Genomic DNA, 25777 nt, shown 5'->3' with positions numbered 1-25777 from the left:
AAATCCTAGCCTTTATTGCACACTTTCCTTAAGTCATACATGTTAAAATACACACACACATTCATGCTTTTGATTACACATTGTATCAAGAACTGTATGTTCAAAATTAAGATAGGGAAATTTCTGTTAAGTATATATGGAAACAGCCCATTTTTGTATAGCCAGGACTCCATTTTTGGATAGCTCTTATGTCGCAAACGATGGAACACTTCATCTTATGGTAACCTTCAAAATATTACCTGAGAAGTGTAAGTAGTTCAACCTGCCGGCTTTGAAAAGCCTAATCCTGTTTGTTATGATGGAACTTACATAAAATGGAAATATACAGTTGACAGTCTTCGACGTTCTTAAAAACAAAATGACAGAAACAAAAACCAGGAGCCAGCAATTAAAGTCCTCCAAACGGCCGCGTTCCACAAATACTTCTTCCAAAGAAGTCTGGTGTATTTTGGGTAGCCCTCCGTGATCGCTGGGCGGACAGTCCTTTAGGGAAAGCTGCTAGTGTGAAGTACAAAGACAATAAACCCCTTCCTTTCATTCCCTCTGCAGGGGGTAGAATAAATAGGGAGCTGAATGAAGTCTTATTTACGTTATTTGGGTGCACGGTCTTGTCTCGTGAACCCTACTCTGCGGAAGCCGAACACTTGGGAGAGCAATAGTGATTCCCGGCGCTGCGCCCCGGGGGCGCCTGGCCTCAAGCCTACCGGCCCGTCCGAGGGAATCCCGGCCTGCAAGGGGCAGTCGAGGTTCCCTGCGGGCGCCAGGAAATACAGTGCTCTTCACACGCCACGGACAAGAATCAGGCAGGGTAGAAAAAAGGCGAATTTCTTCCCCAGAGTCCTGGTGACAAAACCAGGTAGAAGGGAAAGAGGGTAGTATATATCGGGTGCGGGATAGGGAGTAGGGGAACAAAGAGACAGGAGGAAGGGGAGACAGTCACACCAACGCAGACTCAGAAGGGCGCTCCGACTTTACGCAAAGGTCTCGCATTTCCACTGTGCTCAGGTCCCGTTACGCCACTCGCTTGGCCTCAGAGCCTTCACGAATAGGGCTTTGCGCACTGCGGCGAGCCTGCGCCGCAACCAAGCTTGCCCGGTGCCTCCTCCCCGCCTTCCCGCGCGGATTGGTGGCAGGCGGCACCCAGACTACTGATTGGGTAGTGAAGGAGCCATTCGGGACGGCTCTGGTGGGTTCGCCTGCCCCGGAGTGATAAGTTCGGCTTCAGACACGCCTTAGCGCCAGCAGCGAGTCGGAGCTCTATGGAGGTGGCGGCGAGTACCGGGTGGTGGCTGCAGCAGCGACTCCTCTGAGCTGAAAGTTTCAAGTCGTTCCCGACTCCTTCCTCCCCCTCCCTCCCCCTTTTTTGTTTTCCGTTCCCCTCCCCTCCCTCCCTGTCCCCGACGACCGGATCCTGAGGAGGCAGCTGCTGTGGCAGCTGCTGAGTTCTTGGTGAAGGTGAGTGGAGCCACCGCCGCCGAGTAGAGTGTTCCAAAATGGCCGCCGTGCCCCGGCCGCTTCTTCTTGAGCAGCACAAAATGGCGGCCGCAGGCGGAGCCGGGCGGGGCGACCCTTTCTAGCGTTTCCACTGCACAGTGGGCACCTAGGAATTGTTCGCTTTTATTCTCCCTTTCCCGTTGTTGACGGAATAGAAGGAATCCGGCAGCCCTGGCGGGTTGCAGTTGGGGGCCGTCCCGTGCGGAGCCGAGCCTGCGGTCGGGGCGGGCCGTGGCGCGGGTGTGCTGCGACGGCGGGGAGCGTGGCGGGGCGGCGCGCGCCGCGGCGGGGAGGGACGCGGGCCGGCGGTGAAGGCCCGGCCGTTGGCGCGGGACCAGCCGAGGCACAGGAGTCCCGGGGCCCGACCTCCCTGTGGGGAGGTACGTGGAGCTCCTGTGTCAGCCGGGAGCGAAGGGCCCTCCCAGCGGGCCCCGCCTGGGACGGGAGAGGGAGAACAAGGACTTAGGTTCTTCCGTCCGGAGGCAAGGGAACGGAGAGGCGTCTGTCAGTCCCTTGGGGGTTTACGGGGCGGGAGGGAGCCGGCTTGGAGGCGGCTGGTGGGCAGGAGGCTGCCCTCCTGCCTGGAGAACAAAGAGCCGGGCGTGGGGGCGGCCTCCGCTCCCCGCCACCGAGGCTTGTTCCCGGCGGCTTCGCAGGAAGGTTGTCGGAAGCACTTCCCTAAGTCAAGCTTGGGTGGGAGGAATCCGCTGCTCTTTTGTTCCAGGAAGGGAAAAAGCGGGCCGGAGGTTCCTGTTGCCTTGTGGCCCTCGTCTTCGCCTGCTTAGTGCCAGCCACTGTCCACCCCGTCCCTCTCGCAACTTCGCGGATGCCCTCCGTGCGGGGGAGTTTAAAGAATGGACAGTGAAGAAGACTGCTAAGCAGTCTTCACCTAACTCTGAACCAGTCTGTGGGCTCGTCTCAGATTCAGTAAAAACTACTGCATTTTCCACATAATATTTAATAAGTCTGTGTTGATAATAGATTTTTCTGTTGGATTTCTGTTTCTGTACTCACTTTTAAGGGAAGTACAGTGGAATTTTTAGAGATTAGTCCTTAGCTGAGATGTTCTTGTTTCTATGAAGGTTCTTTGCATTTTTGAACACAAGGAAATTTTCAGGTGGCCAAACAAAATTAAATTTTAATGTCTATTTTTCTTTGAGTACATTCTATTTTTAGTCTTGTGAGATCTGCAATGCAGTGAAAGTTCAATTAACTGCAGTGCCAAGATCTGAAATAAGTCATAACTGAAGGAGGATTTATAGAATTGTATGTTAGCAATATCTAATTTTGGTACTCTTTCTCTCATTCTAGGTTTTTCGTTTCTCCCATCCTCTTCCCTCCCCACCCCATCCATTAATATTATTCTTTTGAAGATTCTTCGTTGTTAAGCCGCCAAAGTGGAGAGTGCGATTGCAGAAGGGGGTGCTTCTCGTTTCAGGTGTGTGTAGATTTAGTTTTGGCAGTTGTTAGGGAGAAAAACCAAAAGAATGGCCACCCTAAATAATTCTAACTTAGTGTGCTGCAAGTTTAATTTGTAATGTGTGGTGTACATTTTTAAAAAGTACTTGAAGTTTCCCTGCCTTCTACTAACTGCCATCTGAAGAATGAATGTCAATTACTTGGTGTTCCATTAGTCCCAAGGTCAGTCTTCATCTGTGGTGTAATTTCTGAAATACAAAATAATTAAAAGACCCACTAGCTTATAAGTGAGACAAGATGTAATTGGGGCATGTATATATATATTTTTTATGTTTTTTCTTTTAAACAGTGCTTCTTCGGGCGGAGGAGGAAGTAGGGGTGCACCTCAGCACTATCCCAAGACTGCTGGCAACAGGTATGTATAAAAAGCATGCAAAAACAGTATTTTATAAAAATCAGATTCACAGATGAATAGTTTTTCTCTAACAGTATAGTTATGGCAGCAGACGTCAGGAGTCCTAATCTTACACATGGTTCTGTTACATATCCTAAAATTAGAATACCAGTTCTTGATTATTCCTCAGCCAAATCATTTGATGTGAGTTAAAGCTCTCAAACTATTTTATCTTCTTACTCTTTGGATTATTGTTTTCACTGATGTTATTTCTGAAACCAGTTTATTTTCCATACTGACTGGTACAGCAAGGCAGTGTGAATGCATCATGGTCATAGACATTAGAAAATACTGGTTCTAGAGGTGTGGCTTCTGGACCAGCAACATTGGCATCACTTGGGAGCTTATTAGGAATGCATATTATCAGGCCCTACCCAGACCCCCTAAAGCAGAAATTGGGAGTAGGCCTAGCAGTCTGTTCACTCAGCCCATCAGATGTTTATGGTACACACTGTTTAAGAATCACTGATGGTGAGTTACTTAGTTGTTAGCAAAGTCAAGAAGAACTTAATTGCCTTTTCTATTTAGAAGAATTTCTTAGTGGTAAGATATTTGATAGATGTGCCTGGATTCTGTTTAAATTATCTTAATTATAAATCTCAATTTTCACTAGCGAGTTCCTGGGGAAAACCCCAGGGCAAAACGCTCAGAAATGGATTCCTGCACGAAGCACTAGACGAGATGACAACTCCGCAGCAAACAACTCCGCAAATGAAAAAGAACGACATGATGCAATCTTCAGGAAAGTAAGAGGGTAAGTTTATAGGTCTATCCTTTTACTAAAAGGGAAGCAGAGTGGTTTGGCTGTATTACTTTTGTGTGTAGTGTTATATCACTCAGAAGGCATTGTCAGTGCCCAAAGTACCTATTTAATGAATGTCAGTGTTGACAGTTTTATCTTGATGAGCAGCATATCAGTATTTTGGGACTTAGAGTTGGTTTTGGACATTGAGCTAAAATCCAGAAGCCTTTTATGCTACCAGTTCATGTGCCTGCTGTGGCACAGAACTTAATGGTCTTAGCTCCTGGAGCTAGCCTTGAATAATAAGGCTCTTGCTCTCTTGGTTTTGAGGATTTGAGAAAGATTTCTTGAACAGCTGGGGACCCCAGTAGGGTAAAGAAGTTTGCTTCAACATCTTGGTTGGATGGGTTAGAAAATATGTCTTTATTAAAGAGCTAATGTAATTTAAAAGATTAACATAATTTAAAAAGCTGTTTCTCAATTCAGTGTTTTGTGTATTAGCTGACACAGTGTTGTTTTTTTCCCAGCATACTAAATAAGCTTACTCCTGAAAAGTTTGACAAGCTATGCCTTGAGCTCCTCAATGTGGGTGTAGAGTCTAAACTCATCCTTAAAGGGGTCATACTGCTGGTAAGTGAAATGTTGGCTTTGACTGAAAGGGAGAGGAAAATACTAAGCAAACCCAAGCTTTTCCTTGGTATCATTGCCTAACAATGAGGTGTGAGCTAGATAAATGGACTTTTAAGTAATGATGGTTTTAAAAAAAACTACCAACTTAATGGCATCAGATTTAAGAGGTGAATTTTAAATTGTTCAGCCACGCTGGAAGAATTAAATAGGGGCTTATCAGCTGACTCTCCCAGGGTTTTTTGTTCTTCCCTCTGGAAAACATCATTTTGGTCTTGGAAATGAAATTGTATGATAGTTGGTATAAGATTAGATTCTGGTGTCTATAGTTTTGATACCCAAGATATTTTCAAATCCTGAGCAGGAGGGGTGTGGCTAGTATTAGATCTGTATAAATTGGACCTTTCTGGTACACTGTAATAGTCAACATGTAAGTGCCTCTTCTTTTTTTGCTGTGTGCAAAGCACTCATATGCATTGTTTAATCTAGTTCATGTAGTAAATCTTATAGAAGAGGTGCTCTTATTCCCAAATTGTAAATGGGTCATTGACAATTGGTCAGTAAGGAATTTGTTGAGAGATTTAAAATTCTTAAGACTGCAGGGGGAAGTATTACAAAGGAACGGTTCTTCCCAAAAATTGTCGTGTTGAGTAAAAAACTTGTTTTTTACATTGTCCTTCAGATTGTGGACAAAGCCCTAGAAGAGCCAAAGTATAGCTCATTGTATGCTCAGCTATGTCTGCGGTTGGCAGAAGATGCACCAAACTTTGATGGCCCAGCAGCAGAGGGTCAGCCAGGACAGAAGCAAAGCACAGTAAGTGGTAGTGTTTGCTTGCTTATTTTAAAGTTGGTTTGGAAGATTTCATTAACAAAACCTGCCAAATGTCTTTATTGTTTCTATTAGACATTCAGACGCCTCCTAATTTCCAAATTACAAGATGAATTTGAAAATCGAACCAGAAATGTTGATGGTGAGAATTTATTATGTTTAATACTAAGTAGTACTTTATATTTTCAACTTGATACTGAATGTTGACTTTTTTTCTTTTGTATTTTCTTCAGTCTATGATAAGCGTGAAAATCCCCTCCTCCCCGAGGAGGAGGAACAGAGAGCTATTGCTAAGATCAAGATGTTGGGGAACATCAAATTCATTGGAGAACTTGGAAAGCTTGATCTTATTCATGAATCTATCCTTCATAAGTGCATCAAAACAGTAAGTTTCACTGGGAATTTAGACTTAATCACTGTGTGCATCATTATTAAGGGGAAATTGTAATTGCTTTGTACCATCTGAGTATGTTGGTAGGCTAGTTAACAATTTTGCTGGCCATGTAAAACTTTTATTTACGTGTTGTAAATATTGGGAGTATGTAGTGTTTTGCGAGGAAGGGTAGAAGTTACCTACATTAAAATTGCTTATTTGGAGGGATTTCTTCATAGAAAAAAAATAGAAAGTATTATACTCCTCCCTACTCTAGGAATTACTAAGTTAGTGCAAACATGAGGGAAAGTACTTCATCTAAACTAAGTAAGATATTGTCAACATCTGGCATTTTACTTCTTTTGGTAGCTTTTGGAAAAGAAGAAGAGAGTCCAACTCAAAGATATGGGAGAGGATTTGGAGTGCCTCTGTCAGATAATGAGGACAGTGGGACCTAGATTAGACCATGAACGAGCCAAGGTATGTGTGTTGCTGACAGAAACGGTGTGAGTAGCTTGTCTTAATTATACTCAGCTTCTTTGTGGTATTATAGGGCATAGCTGTATTTAGTTACTAACCTTGATTGTAATTCAGAAGTCTTAAAAGCCCTTATATATACATTTGCCATCGTACTTCTTTTCTTCCTAATCAATGTATTTTTCTTTTATTAGTCCTTAATGGATCAGTACTTTGCCCGAATGTGTTCCTTGATGTTAAGTAAGGAATTGCCAGCGAGGATTCGTTTCCTGCTGCAGGTAAAACTGGTTTCTTTAAATGTGTTGTTGGTAAAGCTGACTTTCCATTCAGGAATACTGAAACGAAACTATTCTTAAATTAAAGGACACCGTAGAGTTGCGAGAACACCACTGGGTTCCTCGCAAGGCTTTTCTTGACAATGGACCAAAGACGATCAATCAAATCCGTCAAGATGCAGTAAAAGTAAGATACTTACTGTTTTCTTCTTGAAATCACTGGGTTAACTTCATAGTAGCACAAGGATCCTTAATGCTCATTTGAGACTTACTGGTAGAGCTTAATGTATTTAGTGTTTTGAATGCCATTTTTAGAGGAAGCTCTACAGAAATTATATAAATAGCACTCTAATAGTCTAGAAGTTCGTGTTTTCCCTAGTGTAAGAACTTTAGTTTTTTGCAGGAGTGTCCAGAATCAAATGTTTATTCCCTTTATTTCAAAAGGATCTAGGGGTGTTTATTCCTGCTCCTATGGCTCAAGGGATGAGAAGTGACTTCTTTCTGGAGGGGCCGTTCATGCCGCCCAGGATGAAAATGGATAGGGACCCACTTGGAGGACTTGCCGATATGTTTGGACAAATGCCAGGTGATTATGAACAAAACAGTGGTTTGGTTAAGTTAAAATTCACTTTAGTGTTTTTTATAATAATAGAGTTGTAAAGAATTGTCCATGAATGTATTTTAAGGTAGCGGAATTGGTACTGGTCCAGGAGTTATCCAGGATAGATTTTCACCCACCATGGGGCGTCATCGTTCAAATCAACTCTTCAATGGCCATGGGGGACACATCATGCCTCCCACCCAGTCGCAGTTTGGAGAGATGGGAGGCAAGTTTATGAAAAGCCAGGTGAGAAAACATTTAAGAATGTTAAGGCAACAAGTGTTAAATCATGAAATGTGTGTGATTTACTTCGGCTTTTTTAAAGTGTGGGTGTTTTAGTGTCTTTTTTTCCTAAACCATATTTACACCCATGACGGTTACTTCAAGCTGGGCAAAATGCTTATCTTTTAAGATGAGTAAAATATTAGTAAAATCACATCACTTTATTTGACAGGTTAGCTGGGTTTGGTTTTTGTTTTGTTTTGTTTTTTTAATTCTTCCCTGTTGCATCTTTTACTTTCTCTGGAGAAAATTCAATTTAGTTCTCCTTATGGCTTATGGAACCTTTATTATCTAGACTTTCTTTCTCCTTTTCTGTAATAGGGGCTAAGCCAGCTCTACCATAACCAGAGTCAGGGACTCTTATCCCAGCTGCAAGGACAGTCGAAGGATATGCCACCTCGGTTTTCTAAGAAAGGACAGCTTAATGCAGATGAGGTACATTTGCCTATGTTACTTATATACCGTAGCCTGTTGATTCAGAAGTCTATTGCCCGATGATTATAAAAAGACGCGTTATTAAGAGGACTTAATGCTGGAGTTCTTTAAACTTTCTTTCTTTTCTGTACTTCTTTTTCTTTTCTTTGGCTGTCCAGCGTCCTATGAGTGAAGATTATGAGATATGAGGGCAAGCCTCTTAAAAAAGTATTCAGTTAGAGCAAGGGAAACGATTGTCAAGATTTTGATCGTGATTTCTCTGTACATTACTTAAATACATCTTCCAAACTAATTAGAATTTTCTGGTTTTTAATATTTGGTGATGCTTATCCAAGGAGAATTCTGAACAAATATAAATAGTATCTTACTCTTGTGTGGGTCAGATCTTTTTAAGTTTTCTTGCCAGAAATGAAACGTTAACTGGAGTGAAGCCTTCCCAGTTACTTGAGAAACTGACATTTGTACCCTAGATTCTATAGTGTTTTCTACATACTGCATTAATTTAGAATTTGGAATGAAGTGTATTTAGTTTGCTAACTGCATGTTGTTAACTTGGGTATCTGTTCTGATTTGTTTTTAATTCTAGATTAGCCTGAGGCCTGCTCAGTCATTCCTAATGAATAAAAATCAAGTGCCAAAGCTTCAGCCCCAGATAACTATGATTCCTCCTAGTGCACAACCACCACGCACTCAAACACCACCTCTGGGACAGGTATGAACTGTGGTGTGGCAACATTTCTAAAGGTTTTTTTGGTGTTTTGGGTATTCTATGGGCTTTTTTTTTTTTTTTTAAAGTTTACTAAACATTTATTCCTATTACACTGCTGGTTTTAGACACCTCAGCTTGGTCTCAAAACTAATCCACCACTTATCCAGGAAAAGCCTGCCAAGACTAGTAAAAAGCCACCACCATCAAAGGAAGAACTACTTAAACTAACTGTAAGTGTCAAATAATCCCATAGTCTAATTCATGGAGTAAATTTGAGGTAAGAAGACATTGTAAAGATACTTGGGTTGTGTTTTCAGGAAACTGTTGTGACAGAATATCTGAATAGTGGAAACGCAAATGAAGCTGTCAATGGTGTGAGAGAAATGAGGGCTCCTAAACATTTTCTTCCTGAGATGTTAAGCAAAGTAATCATCCTGTCACTGGATAGAAGCGATGAAGATAAAGAAAAAGCAAGTTCTTTGATCAGTTTACTCAAGCAGGAAGGAATAGCCACAAGTGACAACTTCATGCAGGTGGGCACTTCTCTGATTCTATAAGAGTTCTTCTTCAATTTGAATTTGAGAACTAAGCTGTGTTCTGTATTTCTTCTAAGGCTTTCCTGAATGTACTGGACCAGTGCCCCAAACTAGAGGTTGACATCCCCTTGGTGAAATCATACTTAGCACAGTTTGCAGCTCGTGCCATCATTTCAGAGCTGGTGAGCATTTCAGAACTAGCTCAACCACTGGAAAGTGGCACCCATTTTCCTCTCTTCTTACTTTGTCTTCAGCAATTAGCTAAGTTACAAGATCGAGAATGGTTAACCGAACTTTTTCAACAAAGCAAGGTCAATATGCAGAAAATGCTCCCAGGTAAGAGAATGCCAGGGAATTTTTTATATATACATTATATATATACATACACATACCACACACACACACACACACACATAAACTGATTCTAGAGATTTCTTAGTCCCATGATTGGATTTATATAGGTCAGACATGTAATTATCCTTTCCAGATAAGCATGACCATTACCACAGGTAGACTTCATCTTTATTTTAAAAAGAGAGGTTATGATTTAACTACTTCCCTTTGGTCTATAGTTTTTGCTGGGTTCTTTATTCTATATGAATCTTACACATTTGGGAAGTCATTTGTAAAGCTCTTTTCTAGACCAGTCACGTAAAATTAGCTGACGATGGAAATGCCTTTGTCTCTTCAGAAATTGATCAGAATAAGGACCGCATGTTGGAGATTTTGGAAGGAAAGGGACTGAGTTTCTTATTCCCACTTCTCAAATTGGAGAAGGAACTGTTGAAGCAAATAAAGTTGGATCCATCCCCTCAAACCATATATAAATGGATTAAAGATAACATCTCTCCCAAACTTCATGTAGATAAAGGATTTGTGAACATCTTAATGACTAGGTAAGATAACGTTGTGGTCATCTACCTACAATACAAAGTTAGGCCTTATTTACTAGAGAAAGGTCTACAGTGCAAGGGACTAAGAATTGTCTGTTTCAAAGTTTTTGGGTTCTTAAAAGATCTCTTTCTGTTATGCAGCTTCTTACAGTATATTTCTAGTGAAGTAAACCCACCCAGTGATGAAACAGATTCTTCCTCTGCTCCTTCCAAAGAACAGTTAGAGCAAGAGAAACAACTGCTGCTTTCTTTCAAGCCAGTAATGCAGAAATTCCTTCATGATCACGTTGATCTGCAAGTCAGTGCCCTATATGCCCTTCAGGTGCACTGCTACAATAGCAACTTCCCAAAAGGTGAGGGGACAGATACCAGAAGACTGGTGGGTACAGGGCACTTCAACAGCACACTGAATTGATGGGGTTATGTTTCCTCTTCTAGGCATGTTACTCCGTTTTTTTGTTCACTTCTATGACATGGAAATTATTGAAGAAGAAGCCTTCTTGGCTTGGAAAGAAGATATAACCCAAGAGTTTCCGGGGAAAGGCAAGGCTTTGTTCCAGGTAAATAATTGGTTAGAAATTTGGCCATTTCTTTGCTTTTTAAACTTTAATGAGCATTTAAAACTCGAATACAGGCAAAATAGTCCTAGTAGTTTGTATATACATACCATTCTGCACTGTACAAGCTTTTTTAAGGTAGGCATGAAAGGCTTTAATCCTAATGCTGGGTAAGATGTTAAAAGTAGCTGACTTTATTTTAGAAGTAAAGCTACTTGGAAGATTGAGTTTAAGCTTTTAAAATGTTAGAGGAGATAAGAAAAACCAGAAGTGATCTCCCCTTTACCATCTTACTAAGTGGAATTCTGGCCTAGAGGCAGAACTTTATACCTCGGGGTTTTAAACTCAGTACACATTAATAATCTGAAGAGTGGTTTGGGATAAGTCCTGGAACCTGCCTTTAGAGATTCTGATTCAGTGGATCTGTGTGTGGTACACAACCCAGATGATTTCGTACACTAGTGTCCCTGGAGACCAGAGAACAATGGTTTATGGTATCTTATATAGGTTCACAGATTAGCTTTATGAGGATCATCCTGTAGCAAGTTAGTCTTTGCCCTGTCTTTAAGGCATCTGATCCAGCAGTTCTGGGGTGGGGCTTGAAGTGTGTTTGGGAATCTTCCTTACTCTGCAGTACTGCTGACAAGTAGGCTCAACAAGAGCCACTCCCGCACTGAAATCTGAAATTGTAATTTGAGCAGTGTCAAAAATGACACTTAACTAGCCATAAATGGTTATATGTTACCCAGGTACAAATAAACCACTTCTGAAATACTAATATACAATTAATTTATTTGTAGTATGTTGTAGAGGCTGTTTTTGCGATTGTGAAAGGAGTCCTATCTGTTATTGGGTGGGTTGCTAGTTTGATCCTGAAAACTATTTGAAGTTTTCATCTTTTAATTAAGTACTACTAATTTTGTTAAATTCTAAATTAAATCACAGGTGAATCAGTGGTTAACCTGGCTAGAAACTGCTGAAGAAGAAGAATCAGAGGAAGAAGCTGACTAAAGAACCAGCCAAAGCCTTAAATTGTGCAAAACATACTGTTGCTATGATGTAACTGCATTTGACCTAACCACTGCGAAAATTCATTCCGCTGTAATGTTTTCACAATATTTAAAGCAGAAGCACGTCAGTTAGGATTTCCTTCTGCGTAAGGTTTTTTTGTAGTGTATGTCTTAATCATAGTCTACCATCAAATATTTTAGGAGTATCTTTAATGTTTAGATAGTATATTAGCAGCATGCAATAATTACATCATAAGTTCTCAAGCAGAGGCAGTCTATTGCAAGGACCTTCTTTGCTGCCAGTTATCATAGGCTGTTTTAAGTTAGAAAACTGAATAGCAACACTGAATACTGTAGAAATGCACTTTGCTCAGTAATACTTGAGTTGTTGCAATATTTGATTATCCATTTGGTTGTTACAGAAAAATTCTTAACTGTAATTGATGGTTGTTGCCGTAATAGTATATTGCCTGTATTTCTACCTCTAGTAATGGGCTTTATGTGCTAGATTTTAATATCCTTGAGCCTGGGCAAGTGCACAAGTCTTTTTAAAAGAAACATGGTTTACTTGCACAAAACTGATCAGTTTTGAGAGATCGTTAATGCCCTTGAAGTGGTTTTTGTGGGTGTGAAACAAATGGTGAGAATTTGAATTGGTCCCTCTTATTATAGTATTGAAATTAAGTCTACTTAATTTATCAAGTCATGTTCATGCCCTGATTTTATATACTTGTATCTATCAATAAACATTGTGATACTTGATGCAGTTGTACAATATGTGATTTTTAAGTAAAACCCACATATTTATGAGGAATTGTTTGCTTTGTAGGTTAGGAGACCAGTTTTAGCTTGAAGATTTACGGAACTTTAAACTTCATGAGACACAAAATTCAAGGTGGTTATTCAAGAATCAGATTACTTACTAGAAGACCTCAGTCAATAACAGTGCTGAGGTCAGGTCTCCTGAATTCCTGGGCACTACTACTACATAGCAACAAACTTGCTGAAACACACTGATCTCTGAGACGCAGACCACCCTCATGGCCAAGACAAGCACAGGTATTCTGCAGGTGGAGCTGCCAGGAATGGCCCCTGCCTGGGAAGTTTTCTAGAAGCCCTGTGCTAGCCCAGTGAAGTTTGCTGCTGCCTAATCCAACTGAAGCTCTACATGGAAGTTGAAGATGTGTTTTTAGGAACCACTAAAACATGCTTATGCACCCAACTAATTGCTGATGAGCCCTAGTAGGAACGTGACTATCCTGGGCTTGCTTTGGCTTGGATAGAGGCTCTTCAAGTACTACTGGAGACCAGTTGCTGTCTTACTACCTATGAACAAGCAGTACTTGGCTTGGGGAGAGCCCCTAGGCAGACAATAATAAACATGCTGCTGACCCTGATAGAACCTTCACTGTCTGATGTGCTACCTGTTTATTCTTCAAGAGGGTTGTGGGTAGAACCAGTTTTCTATTTGAGTGAGAAAAGTGAGCCAAGCCCTTCCTGTATTCTCAAAGTTGTCTTCACTGACAAAACGTGTAGCTTTTAGTAGGTAACTGAGTATCATGGAATTCAGGCTAAGCAGAAACTAAACTAAAGAACTTGAAACTTATTGTGAGTCTGTAGAAATAAATATTCCTGGCCCTCTGCCCAACCCTCCTCACCAAGGGGGAAATTGATTTCTTTTAACCCAGCAAGTAACAGTTTGTGGTTAGCGAGGTAGGTCTTGAGTTTACAGCCAGAATTCTCCCAATCAGCTGAGGAATTGAGCCAAAGAAAGACCTGTTGTGCAGTGGTTTTTCATTGGTCACAATAGTAGGGATTTCATCCACCCTCATTCTTCCAAGAACAATTCAGATACCCCTTAAAAGAGTTAATCTGTTCCAAAGACACTGATGGCATATTTTATAACCTGCCATACCATAGAAAACTATTTGGATGTATTAAGCATGTACCTTCTATGAATGACTATGCAACTAGTATTAGCATACAAATATGCACTGAGTTGCCTTAAATATGAGCTTCCATGTATTTTTAAATCTTATAATTACTGCCCCAGACTTCTGCTCTTGTTTTATATATATGGCAGAGCTGTTTGAAAGGGTTGTCTGTTCACCTGACCAGTTCCTTTTCTCCCCTTTCTCAAACAGGCTGCACTCTACTCCTACAGCACTTTATCAACAATGCCAGTGCTGTATTCAGCCGGTGGCCATCCTGTAGACAGCACGTGACTAAATCATTCCTTGAGACTCCTTTCTGGGACACCACACTCTTTAAGTTTTCTTTCTACCTCGCTGGCTGTTCTCCATCTTCAGTGGCTAATATCTGATCTCAAAAAAACAAAATACCTTTTCAGTTGCTTGACTGTCAAACCCTTCCTCCAATTTATCATAAAATCTTGCTGGTTCTCCCTTCAAAACACTAGAAATCAGACTTCTCTTCAGCTGCTACTCTCACTTCTCACCTAGATAGCACAATAGCCTTAACTGGACTCATTTCCTCCATGTGCTCCTTCAGCTGCCAGGGGAAGAGGAATCCTTTAAAAATAAATAGAAATAAGCCCTGCTTGGTAACAAACCCATCAAATAGCTTTCCACCTAGTTAAGATTTTTAAGTCAAAAACACTAAATGCTGTCTACACAGCCCTACATCTGATCTAGTCCCCCTCCTCCCTGACCTTACACATACTCTACTTTTCTGATCTAATTTCTTATGCCTGGCCCTTGCTCATTGTCCCACCACACTGCCCCCTTGCAGTTCCTGGGACATGCCAAGTGTTGGAGATTTTCTGTTCCTACTTTACCCCAGATAACTGGATGGCTAGCTCTTTCCCCTTCATCAGGTCTTGGCCCAAATGTCACTTTCATTGTGAGGCCTCCACTGGCCACCCTATTTAAAAATGTAACCCTGGACACATATTCCCCTACTCCTCTTTCCTGCTTTAAATATCTCCATGTCTACTATTAGTATATGACTACTGCATTTAAGTCTGACTCCTTCCTGAATGTGAGACTGAGATTTTGGACTTTATTCACTCACTGCTGTATCCCTTGAACAGTGCCTAGCACACAGTAAGCACTCAAATATTTGTTGAACTAGATAAAAAATACAGCTATCCTACATTGCAGGATCTGGACACAGAAGAAGGACGAAGTAATGGAAAGGACTCCGACTTGATTTCTAGATAGATGTAGGGTTCATTCCTACTATTTAGTAGCAGTGTGACTTTAGGCACTAAATTTTACCATTCTGAGTCTTGATTTCTTTTGAAAATGGGGCTAATGCTTAAGGATTGCCACGAGAACTGAATAATGTAGCACGTGGAAGTCACTAGCAGACAGCCTCGCACACAGTCCTGCAGTATGTTGAGTCCACATCTCAACGTTTGTCGTAGCTTTTCCAACCAAGACTTACCCTTGAACTACCCTGAGCTTGCAGTCACCAGCTAAGTCTAACAGGCATTTCTCAGTCTTCTTATTTGACCTATATATAGAAAGTATAAGACAGCTGACCACTCTGTGTCCTCCTTTGTTTCCCTCTCAGGCTTCTTAGTCTCCTCTGAGGCTCTCTTCTAGTCTGGCGCATGAATGTTACTGTCCAGCCTTCCCCCCTCAATACCACCACTCACTCCCGTAGCTTCAGTGACCGTCTGTGTGCTGCTGATGACCATCTATAGCTTGAGTCCAAACCTCTTTCCAAAATATCAAACTTGGGCTTCTAACCAGCTCCTGACTTTCCTCTGAGTGTTCTACAAGCAGTTCAAACCCATCATGCCTATCGCTAACTCTCCTGAAAAACCAGCATTTCCCCTCTCCTGGCTCTGAATACTCCCATCCAAGCCCAAAACATGAGTCACTGTTGGCCCCTCCTCCCTCTCGAAAAGTCCATTTTACTCCCATTATAGCTACTGAGACCATTCGTCTCTCCCCATCTGCACCACCCAGGTCCAAGTGCCATCATCATCTTACGCCTGAGCAGCAGTCCCTGCTTCTCAGCTTACTCTCCTAGTCCATTCTCCACACTGAAGTCAGGAGTCTTTCTTAACGTCAGGCCCTTCCTTTGCGCTTCAGTGGCTCCTAGTAGTCCTCAGAATAAATTTCAAATTCCTTAGTCTAACAAGGCATCTACTGAGTCATCTGCTGTTTGCCCACTTGTACTTTTTTTTTCCATCTTGTTTTTGGACCTTTGCACAGGCTGTTCCCTCTGCCTGGAAATTGTTCTCTTTACTATTACCACTTCTTTTCTCCCCTTCCTCTAGGTTATTCTTATTCATCCTTCAGGTATTAGCATAAATGCCTCACGTTTGGAAAACGCCTTCCTCTGCCAAAGGCTGAGTTAGGAGTTTGTGCTCATCAGGGTTCTTGGTTGCAAAGAAGAGAAACACTTCTGGACAAACTAAGTAAAAAGGGAATTTATTGGAACTCCACTTAATTTACTGGGTCCATAGGAAGCCCAGAGAACCAGGCTTCAAAGTAAGGGAGGCTGGGTAGCCTGAACCACAGCAGTAGCCTGCCTAGGACAGCTGCAGCCCCCATCAAACCCTGGGGCCTCCCCTGTCAGTATCTGAATGAATTCCCCAGTGACACTGTCCCGGTTCAGCGCTCCGGGCAGAAGCCCACAGGTGACAGCTGGATCATGTGTCTGCCTTGCTGCCCCGGTTTCCTTTAGCAGAGCAAGGGTCATGCTTTCTTGGTCCCCTGTGGTGTCAAGCATGCCCTGACTCCCACCAAGATGTACAGTGTGGGGGCAAAAAACAGAACTTTGGAAGGGATTTGGGTAGACAGCCAACAAGAAAAGGTAACTGTCCACCACAAGGCCTCTGTATGCCACTTCCCCAGCCAGCACTTACTACGCTTCAGCTTCACTGTGACCACCTGCTGACTGCCTGTCTTCCCACCGTATTGAGAAGAGAGCCACGGGAAGGCTCTCCTACTGCTCTGTTCCCGGTGCGAGCACAGTGCTGGGCACGTATTAGCGATCAGTTAATGGACACCGAATGCAACAAGGAATCAGGTTTTGTGGAACTGACTTTTATGCAGTTGGGGTGTGGGGGAGAAGGTGTGGCTCTTAAAGAATACAAAATCCAGGGTCCAGAGAGACTCCTGTGTAAGAGGAAGGCCTTGAAACTTAAGCTTTACTGATTACAGGGTAACTCTGAATAAGTAACTGTATTTATTATATAATTCTAACTACAGTCATTCATTCAGAATTATATATACCTATATGTATTCCTATATTCATCTCATAAGTATGTATGTGTGTGTGTTTGCGTGTATACAAAGGTAATTATTACAGTAATTTTTGTACCTATCTGCACCAGCCCACTAGACAGAAACTAAAAACAGGGTAGTTATGAGTAAACGCTTGCTGGAGTGACAGTTTTTTCTCATAGCTGCCCTTCCCTTACCATTTCCCAGTGCTCCCACTCCAATGACAAGGCACCCAGTTCCCCACTTGAAGTTAACCCAGTCATCTGTACCCGTGGAAGGGAGGGTCTCAGAGCTGTAAAGGCACTGGGACCTGGACAGGAGCCCCCTGTCAAGTGGGGAAGACAGGTGCAGATCGTGTGGCCTGGGGGCAGGTGAGATGTGAGTAAAGGGCTACCTGAGCTGAGAGAAGGAAACATCCAGGAGACTAAGCACAGGGCAAAGGGGGGCAGAAATAGGACACTGGAGTCACACAGGCTGCCCAGACCCACAGAATGTCCTGGCGCCCTACCTCACCTGGAGTTTAGTCGAGAATGGCAGAGCCAGACCATCAAGCAAGATGCTGTCTCTGTAGCGCCCTCTGCTGGGCTGCCAGGAGAAGACATCCCTCCCCCCTTGGCAGGCGGATACAAGAGTATTAATCCTGTACATCCCAAGGGAAAGAAGACCAAGACCTATTGGACATCCTTATAATGCAGGGTGGGGTGAGGATTTTGGCCTCAGCTCTGTCCCCTGTCAACTGTGGATGATGCAATTACGTGATTGATAAGCACTGAATCCTTGAAGGCTGCTTAGGTCTGCGTGGGACATGCAGTCAGAGCAGTCAGTGCCTGAATCCCAGCTTCCCCATTCATTAATTCCATAAGTTAGGCCAACCACTTCAGCTCTTCGGGCTTTGTTTGCCCTATCTGTCAAATAATCCTGGGTTTGCCCACCTCCTAGGGTCACTGCAAGGAGCCAGGTAGACAGGTAAAGAAAGTCAGTACCGGACAGTGTGGGAATGCTCTACAAGACCATTCAACTCATAAACACTGACTGACTGCCAACTGGATGCCATGGCGACACACTTCCAGGGCTAGGGACAGAACAGTGAAAGACAGAGCCATACAGAGCAAACATTCTGGGGATGGGAGAGAGGGAATAAACAAATACAGTGTATTAGCAAAATGCACTGGACGTGGGGAAAGGGATGAGAGCAAGTGAGAGCGAGGGCCGGAGGGCTACCTGAAAGAGGGTGCTCAGGGAAGGCCTTAAGAGGCAGTGACCAAGAAGCTGATAACCAAAGAAAGCGAAGGAGTGAACTCTGCAAAGCTCTCGGGGAAGAACCTGCCCTGCAGCGGGAAGCAAAGCCACAGGCCCTGCAGGAGGAACTCAGAGGAGCGCCTGAGGACAGGAGGCGGCCAGGGCGGCGGAGCAGAGAGCAGGGACTCCAGGCTGGGGAGGAGCAGGGGCCGCACACGGCACTAGCTGGACACAGGGAGGATCTCGCCTTTTAGTCTAAGTGGAATGGACTGTCTTGAAGGATTACTCTTATTGTTTATTAATAATATAAACCCCTCATTGATATTATCCATGGCTATTCTATGGCATATTATTATGATTATTCTAGCTGACATTTCTTAAACATTTAGTATATGCCAGGCTGGACTGGGCATATTAGATTACTCATTCCATTTAATCTTTCCAGCCCTCCTGATGCAGGTATTTTTCTATCTCTATAGACTTATGAGAAAACTGAGGCTTGGAGAAGTTAAGCACCTTGCCCGAGATCTTCAGTTTACTCAACAAGTAGTTATGAGCGCCTCCTGCAAGTTCTTTCCACACAACTCAAAGTCACAGGGTTGTGCTTTGAACCTGCACCGTGTCACAGAGGCCAGCCCTCATCACCGCTACGCTGAATTGCATGTTGGGAGACAGAGGAAGAGGAAAGAAAGGAAGAGATTCACCCCAGAGGGTGATCTCCTCCTTGCAGAAGTGTGTAGTGAAAGCCGGGTGAGCACATGCAGGAGCCTCTGAGGGCTGGGCCATAGGACCTGATGTGAGGAACAGTCAGCTTCCAAATCCCCCCATTATGGGTTGAGTCATGTCCCCCACTCCCAAAAGATTTGTTGAAGTCCTAATTTCAGGTTCCTGTGAATGTGCTCTTATTTGGAAATCAGTCTTTGTGGATGTAATCAAGTTAACGCGAGGTCATTAGGGTGGGCCCTAATATGACAGTGTCCTTATAAGTGGGAAGACGAGATACTACAGATACACAGGGGGAACAGCACATGATGACAAAGCAGAGACTGAGGTGATGTCTCTAGAAGGCCTTGGAAGAGGCCCCATGCAGGTAGTGGTCCCTGAAGCATAAGCTTCTTTAACTTTATGGAACCTCTGCCTGAAAAAAAAATCCAGAAACCGTAAAGGAAATTGTTGGATTTGTCTATTAATCTGTGTGCCTCAAAATAAAGGACAAACTAAGACAAACAGTTGCAATACTCACAATAAAAGATTAACCACAAAAAACTCCTAAATAGGAAAAAAGGCTTTCTTGAGCTCTGTGTGCCTGGCCCACAGCATACATTACTGCATTCGATTATTAGAACAATCCTGAGATGGAGACATTGTCATCCCAATATAAACAGTAGAAAACTGAGGCTAAGGAGATGAAAATTGCATTCAAATAAAACTACCATCCAAAGTCACACAGTCTGCATTGGAAGAGCTGGAATTCAGTTTGATGACTCTAGAGCCCTGTAGGGACCCAGAGCAGGCCTCTCCAAAATGTGCCACTTAGGTATGCAGATTATTTTAAGCTGAAAATCACCGGCTCAAAAGATTCAGGAAGATACTTTGACTTCCTTTCCCCACCCACCACAACTGAATAAAAAGAATTTAAATGGAGGAACTGCTACAGGAGGAGAGCTGTCACCATAGAGAACTACATTATAATATAAACTAAGGGTGACAGACAGGAAGGAATGTGACACAGACTTAAAATTCCTCCCTGTGCCCCCTGTTTCTGTGTGGCCCATTGTAGCTCAAGGCCAGAGGGGGTTCCCAGCTCCAGGAAAGTTCACTCTGGATTCAGTGAGATTGAAAAATGACAACAAAAATTTGGGAGTAACAGGGTTTATACCAAGCTTTATTCTCATGGACAGGGTGAGTGCTAAAATCATGTCCACATCTGGCAAGCCTGCAATTCCCCTCAGCCTCCGCCTGTGCCAGCCAGGCCTCTCCACTGGCTAGAGCACAGGGTGGAGCTCTTTATACAGCAACACAGGCAATAATGGCTGACTGCCAACATGTGGGCAAGCATGCACATACACTGTAGGCCAAGTACTACATCATTACATGTGCAGAGGGGGTGAGGAGATTAGGATCAGGTGAGGATCCTGGCCATGGAACTTCCATTTTCCTATACCCATCAAGTATTTGTTTACCAAACATTTATTCTTTTCATATTCCTTTTCCTTTGAAGTCTCAGACCCCTACCGGCTTCTCCTTGGTTCAGATGACATATATACCTCATTCTCCCTGACTGTCTTTGGAACCCATCCCTATGGCTTTCCCACTGGTATGCAATTAAGCTTTGCTATTCCTCCTGTCAATCTGTCTCATGTCAGTTTGATTATTAGACCAGCTGGAACCTTGAGGGGTAGAGGAAAATTCTTCCTCCCCAACAGCTCTTATATTTTCTGTTGAGATATGATCAGAATTGGAGATTTCAAAAAGTGGGAAAAATATAACATAGCAACCCATACCATAGATGCCAGCACAGTTTTTCATCCCCAAATTACCCCCAAAAGAGGTAGTGGCCTTACAGTTTAGCTCTAACCATGTTTTCAATTACAGAAGGCCCTCTTAATCACTTGCACACAGATGTACACTGTTTGGGGATGACACATTAACCTGAAATAGTCCAACCAATGCTAGTTTCTGATGTTTATGGAGGCCCTCTGCTGGCATTGGTGTAAAAAAACACAAAATTTTAAAAAAAGAGAAATTTAACTCAGATTTAATCATTATTTCTGGGGACGTGATCACATGATTGAAAAAGCAAAAGTAAAAAAAAAAAGCATTTTAAGGATGGCTTAAAAAGTCGGTACACTAAATGGAGAAGGAAAATACCCACTTACAGGACAATCAGAAACCAGCTGTCCCAGTGTGAGGCAAGTGGGCACTTGTAGTTGTGGGTCACATTTCAGGCAAGCAAATCCTCAAGCCTGGATTTCATAAGATGCCATGGAAAGGAAGGTAATGCTCTCTTGAAAACCATGTTACATAGTTTAAAAAAGGCTGAAGACCAACACCCCAAAGATTTTGTGATGTATCTAAATAACATTTTATGAAATGTGGAGAAAAGCACTAGTTCTTAATCGATGTTTTACATAATATGATTCTTAAATGTTTATAATGAAGTTAATAAATATTATTAGTAGACATTAAACTATTTCACCTATGTCCCAGAAATATATAAACTTAAGTCAGTCAAAACCCTTTGGGGCAGTGAGAGAACCTTTATAGTGGGAATGTAGTCATGCTATACTTGGGCATATATGATATTTGGGGCTCAAAACAGAATTTTTGCTTTATTTGTGGAAATGATGACCAGTGAATATTAAGGCCCCCATGTAACATAGACACTGCAGTGTCTAACCACACTGCTTTAAAAAAACATAACATCTACCATGTGCCATTGAAAGACAAGGTTTGAATACACATGCTTCACACTCCAGCAGGGCCCCAGAGAATGGGGACCCTAGCCTCATGTTCCAGGAGTGACCTTGCTCTAGTAGTTATGCCCCCTCCCCCAGAAAGGATGTATGCGTTACCCGAGCTGCAGGAGACAATACCTGCCAGTGGCCCCACTCTATGTAGTTTAAACTGGTTAGCCATCTTCTCATTGTGCCTCACTGACACCTCTGTGCACCAGAAGCCAGAGGGCCCCTGGTCATCCATCCTGGACCCTGACCCCTGAGCTTCCCCAAACATCTGCTACTCTGTCCCAATTCCCCACCCTCTGATCTCTTGAGCCCTTCCCTCACCCCCAGAGGCCCACCCCCAGGGTCTATCTTCAGCAAATGTTCCTGTGTCCTCCCATCTCTCTCTGAACATTCCTGTCACTTTCCAGCTCTGAAGGAAACTTGGCTGTCAGGCAGCTGTGTCTGAGGAGGTTCTTCCCTGTGCATTAGGTGAAACCTTGACCTAGAAGGGGGAGGGTTCTTGACTCTGACTGAGAACGAGTTCTCAAGCAAGTTGATGAGCATAGGTAAGGAAGGAATTCATTAAAGTGAGAGGAGCAGCAAATGGCAGCAGATGTGCAAGAAGCAGGGAGCAAGGAAGAGCAGAGGAAGGAAAGGGAAGCTTACTGAACTCCAGCTCAACATAGAGCAGATCCCCTGCCAACTCCTGAAGCTAGGGTCACCTGGCATCCAGCGCCTGTTTGAATCTGCACAGCATGGGAACTAAGCCCCTACCACCCCAGGATTTGGGGGAGCCCACAGCACTGGATGGAGTGAGATTATGTTCTGAGAATTTATCCAAGTCAAAGAAAGATTTTGGGTCAGGCAGCTAAAGAGCATGATCGTATAGCTGCGTCCTGTCTGAGTTACCCAGGCAATATGAACTGGCAAGCTTAAATCAGAGATCTCAGTAGCCCCTCACTACTTGTCTAAGTAGGAGAGAGAGAGTAAAGACTTGAGAGAGCTTAAGTCTAGAAAACTGAATGAAATAACAAATTAACAAAAATGCTTACCACTGGGAAAAGGGGTTTCTTATTAATCTCCCTAGTTGAGCAGAGAGAAGGCCTTAAGACAAAGCACACACTCGAAGAAATGGGGAGTGTGGGCAACCTCAGAGAAGAGGTATGCTTAAAGGCTTAGGATTCTATCTTTTAAGGATTTCAAGAATGGGGCAAAGGGCCAGAGGGTGTAGGTGCAACATCTGATCTCATAATGTCTATTTCCAGTGAGAGATGTTATGTCATCATCCATAGTCCTCTAGATATTCTGTAAGATAAACTCAACACAAGGAATTAATTGATCCTGTTCTCCAAGATAGTGGTTACCCTCAAGCAGTGGAAACATACCATTTAGGACTACTTGCCCTGCTTTAAGATAGGGTAGGTTATTGGTTGATTACTATAAAATATGTTAGGAGCGGATGATTAAAGATGGTGGCGTGAGAGGTGAGACAGAGGCTTCCTCCTAAAACTGCATATAATATGAAAATGTAATTAATACAACTAATGCTGAGAGAGCAACAGGAAAGAGGGCTGCTCCAGACTGCATACACCTGGAGAAAAGAGCAGACCTCACGGAACAGGGTAACATACCAAAGCTGTGGCCTGGTGCGACCCAAGCCCTTCCCCGACCCCAGCTCACCGGCTGGAGGAAGAGAAACTGAGCAGGGAGGGAGTGGAGGCCTGGGATTGCTGAATACCTAACTCCAGAGATCTGCTCTGGGAGCACAAACTTACATTTCATGGTGCTTTCATGATACTCTCGTGATTACAGGGTTGGAAAGGTAAGACAGGCAGAATTCCTGGAGAGACTGAGATTCCAGTCGCTTGTGGAAAGCAGGGATCCTTATCCGGCTGCTCTGGGACAAAAGCTGATACCTGTGTGCTCAGCCCACTGCTTCAGGCAGTGGAGACAGGCACAGCAGCTGGGAAGCAGGAGACAGTTCTTTCTTCCCCCAGGCACCAATCCAACTCCCCTGCAACCCCCAACATTGCTTCAGGGGCTAAGCAGCTCCAGAGAGTAGAGCTTCTGGACACTAGAGGGCGCCATATACAAATATGAAACGCCAAAGGAACCTGGTCCAGAGTACAATTAATACAACCCCTGAGAAAGATGACATGGACCTCATGAATCTTCCTGAAAGGGAGTTCAAAATAAAAACCATTAACATGCTAATGGAGGTATGGAAATATATTCAAGAACTCAGGAATGAATTCCGGTCGGAGATCCAATTGTTGAAGACCACAATGGAGGGTATTAAAAGCAGGTTGGATACGGTGGAGGAGATGATAAATGAAATAGAAACTAGAGAAGATGAATACAGAGAAGCTGAGGCACAAAGAGAAAAAAGGATCTCTAAGAATGAAAGAATATTGAGAGAACTCTGTGACCAATCCAAAAAAACAATATTAGCATTACAGGGGTACCAGAAGAAGAAGAGGAGAGAGAAAGGGATAGAAAGTGTCTTTGAGGAGGTAATTGCTGAAAACATCCCCAGTCTGGGGAAGGAGACAGTCTCTGAGACCATGGAGGTGCACAGATCTCCCAACACAAGGGACACAAGGAAGACAACACCAAAACATTAAAATGGCAAAGATCAAGGATAAGGACAGACTGTTAAAAGCAGCCAGAGAGAAAAATAAGATCACATACAAAGGAAAGCCCACCAGGCTAGCATCAGACTTCTCAGCAGAAACCTTACAGGCCAGAAGGGAGTGGCATGATGTATTTAATGCAATGAAGCAGAAGGGCCTGGAACCAAGATTACTTGATCCGGCAACATTATCATTTAAATTTGAAGGAGGGATTAAACAATTTCCAGATAAGCAAAAGCTGAGAGACTTTACCTCCCACAAACCATCTCTACAGTCTATTTTGGAGGGACTGCTATAGATGGAAGTGTTCCTAAGGTTTAATAGCTGTCACCAGAGGTAATAAAACCACAGTAAAGAAAGTAGAACAGCTAATTACTAAACAAATGCAAAATTAAATTAACTATCCCCAAAGTCAATCAAGGGATAGACAAAGAGGACAGAATATGATACGTAATATATAAATAATGGAGGAGGAAGAAAAAGGAGGAGAAAAAGAAAAGAAACTTTAGATTGTGTTTGTAATAGCATATTAAGTGAGTTAAGTTAGACTCTTAGATAGTAAGAAAGTTAACCTTGAACCTTTGATTACCATGAATCTAAAGTCTGCAAGGGCAATAAATACATACCTATTGATAATCATCCTAAAAGTAAATGAACTGAATGCACCAATAAAAAGACATAGAGTCATTGAATGGATAAAAAAACAAGTCCTATCTATATGATGCCTACAAGAGAGTCACTTCAAATCCAGAGACATACACAGACTAAAAGTGAAGGGATAGAAAAAAATATTTCATGCAAACAATAAGGAGAAAGAAGTGAGAGCTTCAGTACTTCTATCAGACAAAATAGACTTCAAAACAAAGAAAGTCACAAGAGACAAAGATGGACAATACATAATGATAAAGGGGTCAATCCAAAAAGAAGATATAACCATTATAAATATCTATGCTCCAAACACAGAAGCACCTACATATGTGAAACAAATACTAACTGAATTAAAAGGGGAAATAGAATGCAATGCATTCATTCTAGAGACTTCAACCTCCACTCACTCAGAAGGACAGATCAACCAGACAGAAAATAAGTAAGGACACAGAGGCACTGAACAATACATTAGAACAGATGGACCTAACAGACATCTACAGAACTCTACACCCAAGAGCAGCAGAATAGACATTCTTATCAAGTGCACATGGAACATTTTCAAGAATAGATCATACACTAGGCCACAAAAAGAGCCTCAGTAAATTCAAAAAGACTGAAATTGTACCAACCAGTTTCTCAGACCACAAAGGTATGAAACTAGAAATAAATTACACAAAGAAAATGAAAAATCCCAAAAAACACGGAGGCTTCACAACATGCTCCTAAATAACCAATGGATCAATGACCAAATAAAAACAGAGATCAAGAAATATATGGAGACAAATGACAACAATAATTCAACACCGCAAAATCAGTGGGACACAGCGAAAGCTGTGCTAAGAGGAAAGTATATTGCAATACAGGCCTACCTCAAGAAAGAAGAACAATCCCATA

At 42.7% G+C, this 25777-nt stretch overlaps 1 protein-coding gene and 1 non-coding gene across 2 annotated transcripts; both read left to right on the top strand.

Moving 5' to 3' along the window:
- The first annotated feature begins 200 nt into the window (after positions 1-200).
- On the top strand, positions 201-12475 carry EIF4G2 (eukaryotic translation initiation factor 4 gamma 2). The gene is made up of 23 exons (XM_036918076.1): positions 201-220; positions 1006-1186; positions 1650-2187; positions 2884-2932; positions 3263-3328; positions 3981-4121; positions 4637-4739; positions 5419-5550; positions 5641-5707; positions 5799-5950; positions 6308-6418; positions 6610-6693; positions 6779-6877; positions 7135-7276; positions 7377-7537; positions 8595-8720; positions 8843-8947; positions 9035-9250; positions 9331-9589; positions 9945-10149; positions 10288-10499; positions 10585-10706; positions 11649-12475. The coding sequence occupies exons 1-23, from the start codon at positions 201-203 to the stop codon at positions 11712-11714; spliced, it is 3357 nt and encodes a 1118-aa protein (XP_036773971.1). The 3' UTR covers positions 11715-12475.
- Positions 8061-8202, top strand: LOC118928647 (small nucleolar RNA SNORD97). The gene has a single exon (XR_005031308.1). It is a non-coding gene; the product is annotated as a small nucleolar RNA SNORD97 (small nucleolar RNA).
- Positions 12476-25777: the final 13302 nt, after the last annotated feature.

Source organism: Manis pentadactyla, chromosome 9 (assembly GCF_030020395.1).
Source record: "Manis pentadactyla isolate mManPen7 chromosome 9, mManPen7.hap1, whole genome shotgun sequence".
Lineage (NCBI taxonomy): Eukaryota > Metazoa > Chordata > Mammalia > Pholidota > Manidae > Manis > Manis pentadactyla.
Note: the sequence above shows the minus strand (reverse complement) of the source record. Positions and strands in the feature narration are given on the sequence as shown.

Bases quoted from the DNA above. Each gene is read 5' to 3' on its own strand.
- EIF4G2 (XM_036918076.1), top strand. From the start codon at position 201: ATGGAACACTTCATCTTATG. The intron at 6,694-6,778 runs GTAAAACTGGTT...CTTAAATTAAAG, and splicing joins GGATTCGTTTCCTGCTGCAG to GACACCGTAGAGTTGCGAGA. The intron at 10,707-11,648 runs GTAAATAATTGG...ATTAAATCACAG, and splicing joins AAGGCAAGGCTTTGTTCCAG to GTGAATCAGTGGTTAACCTG.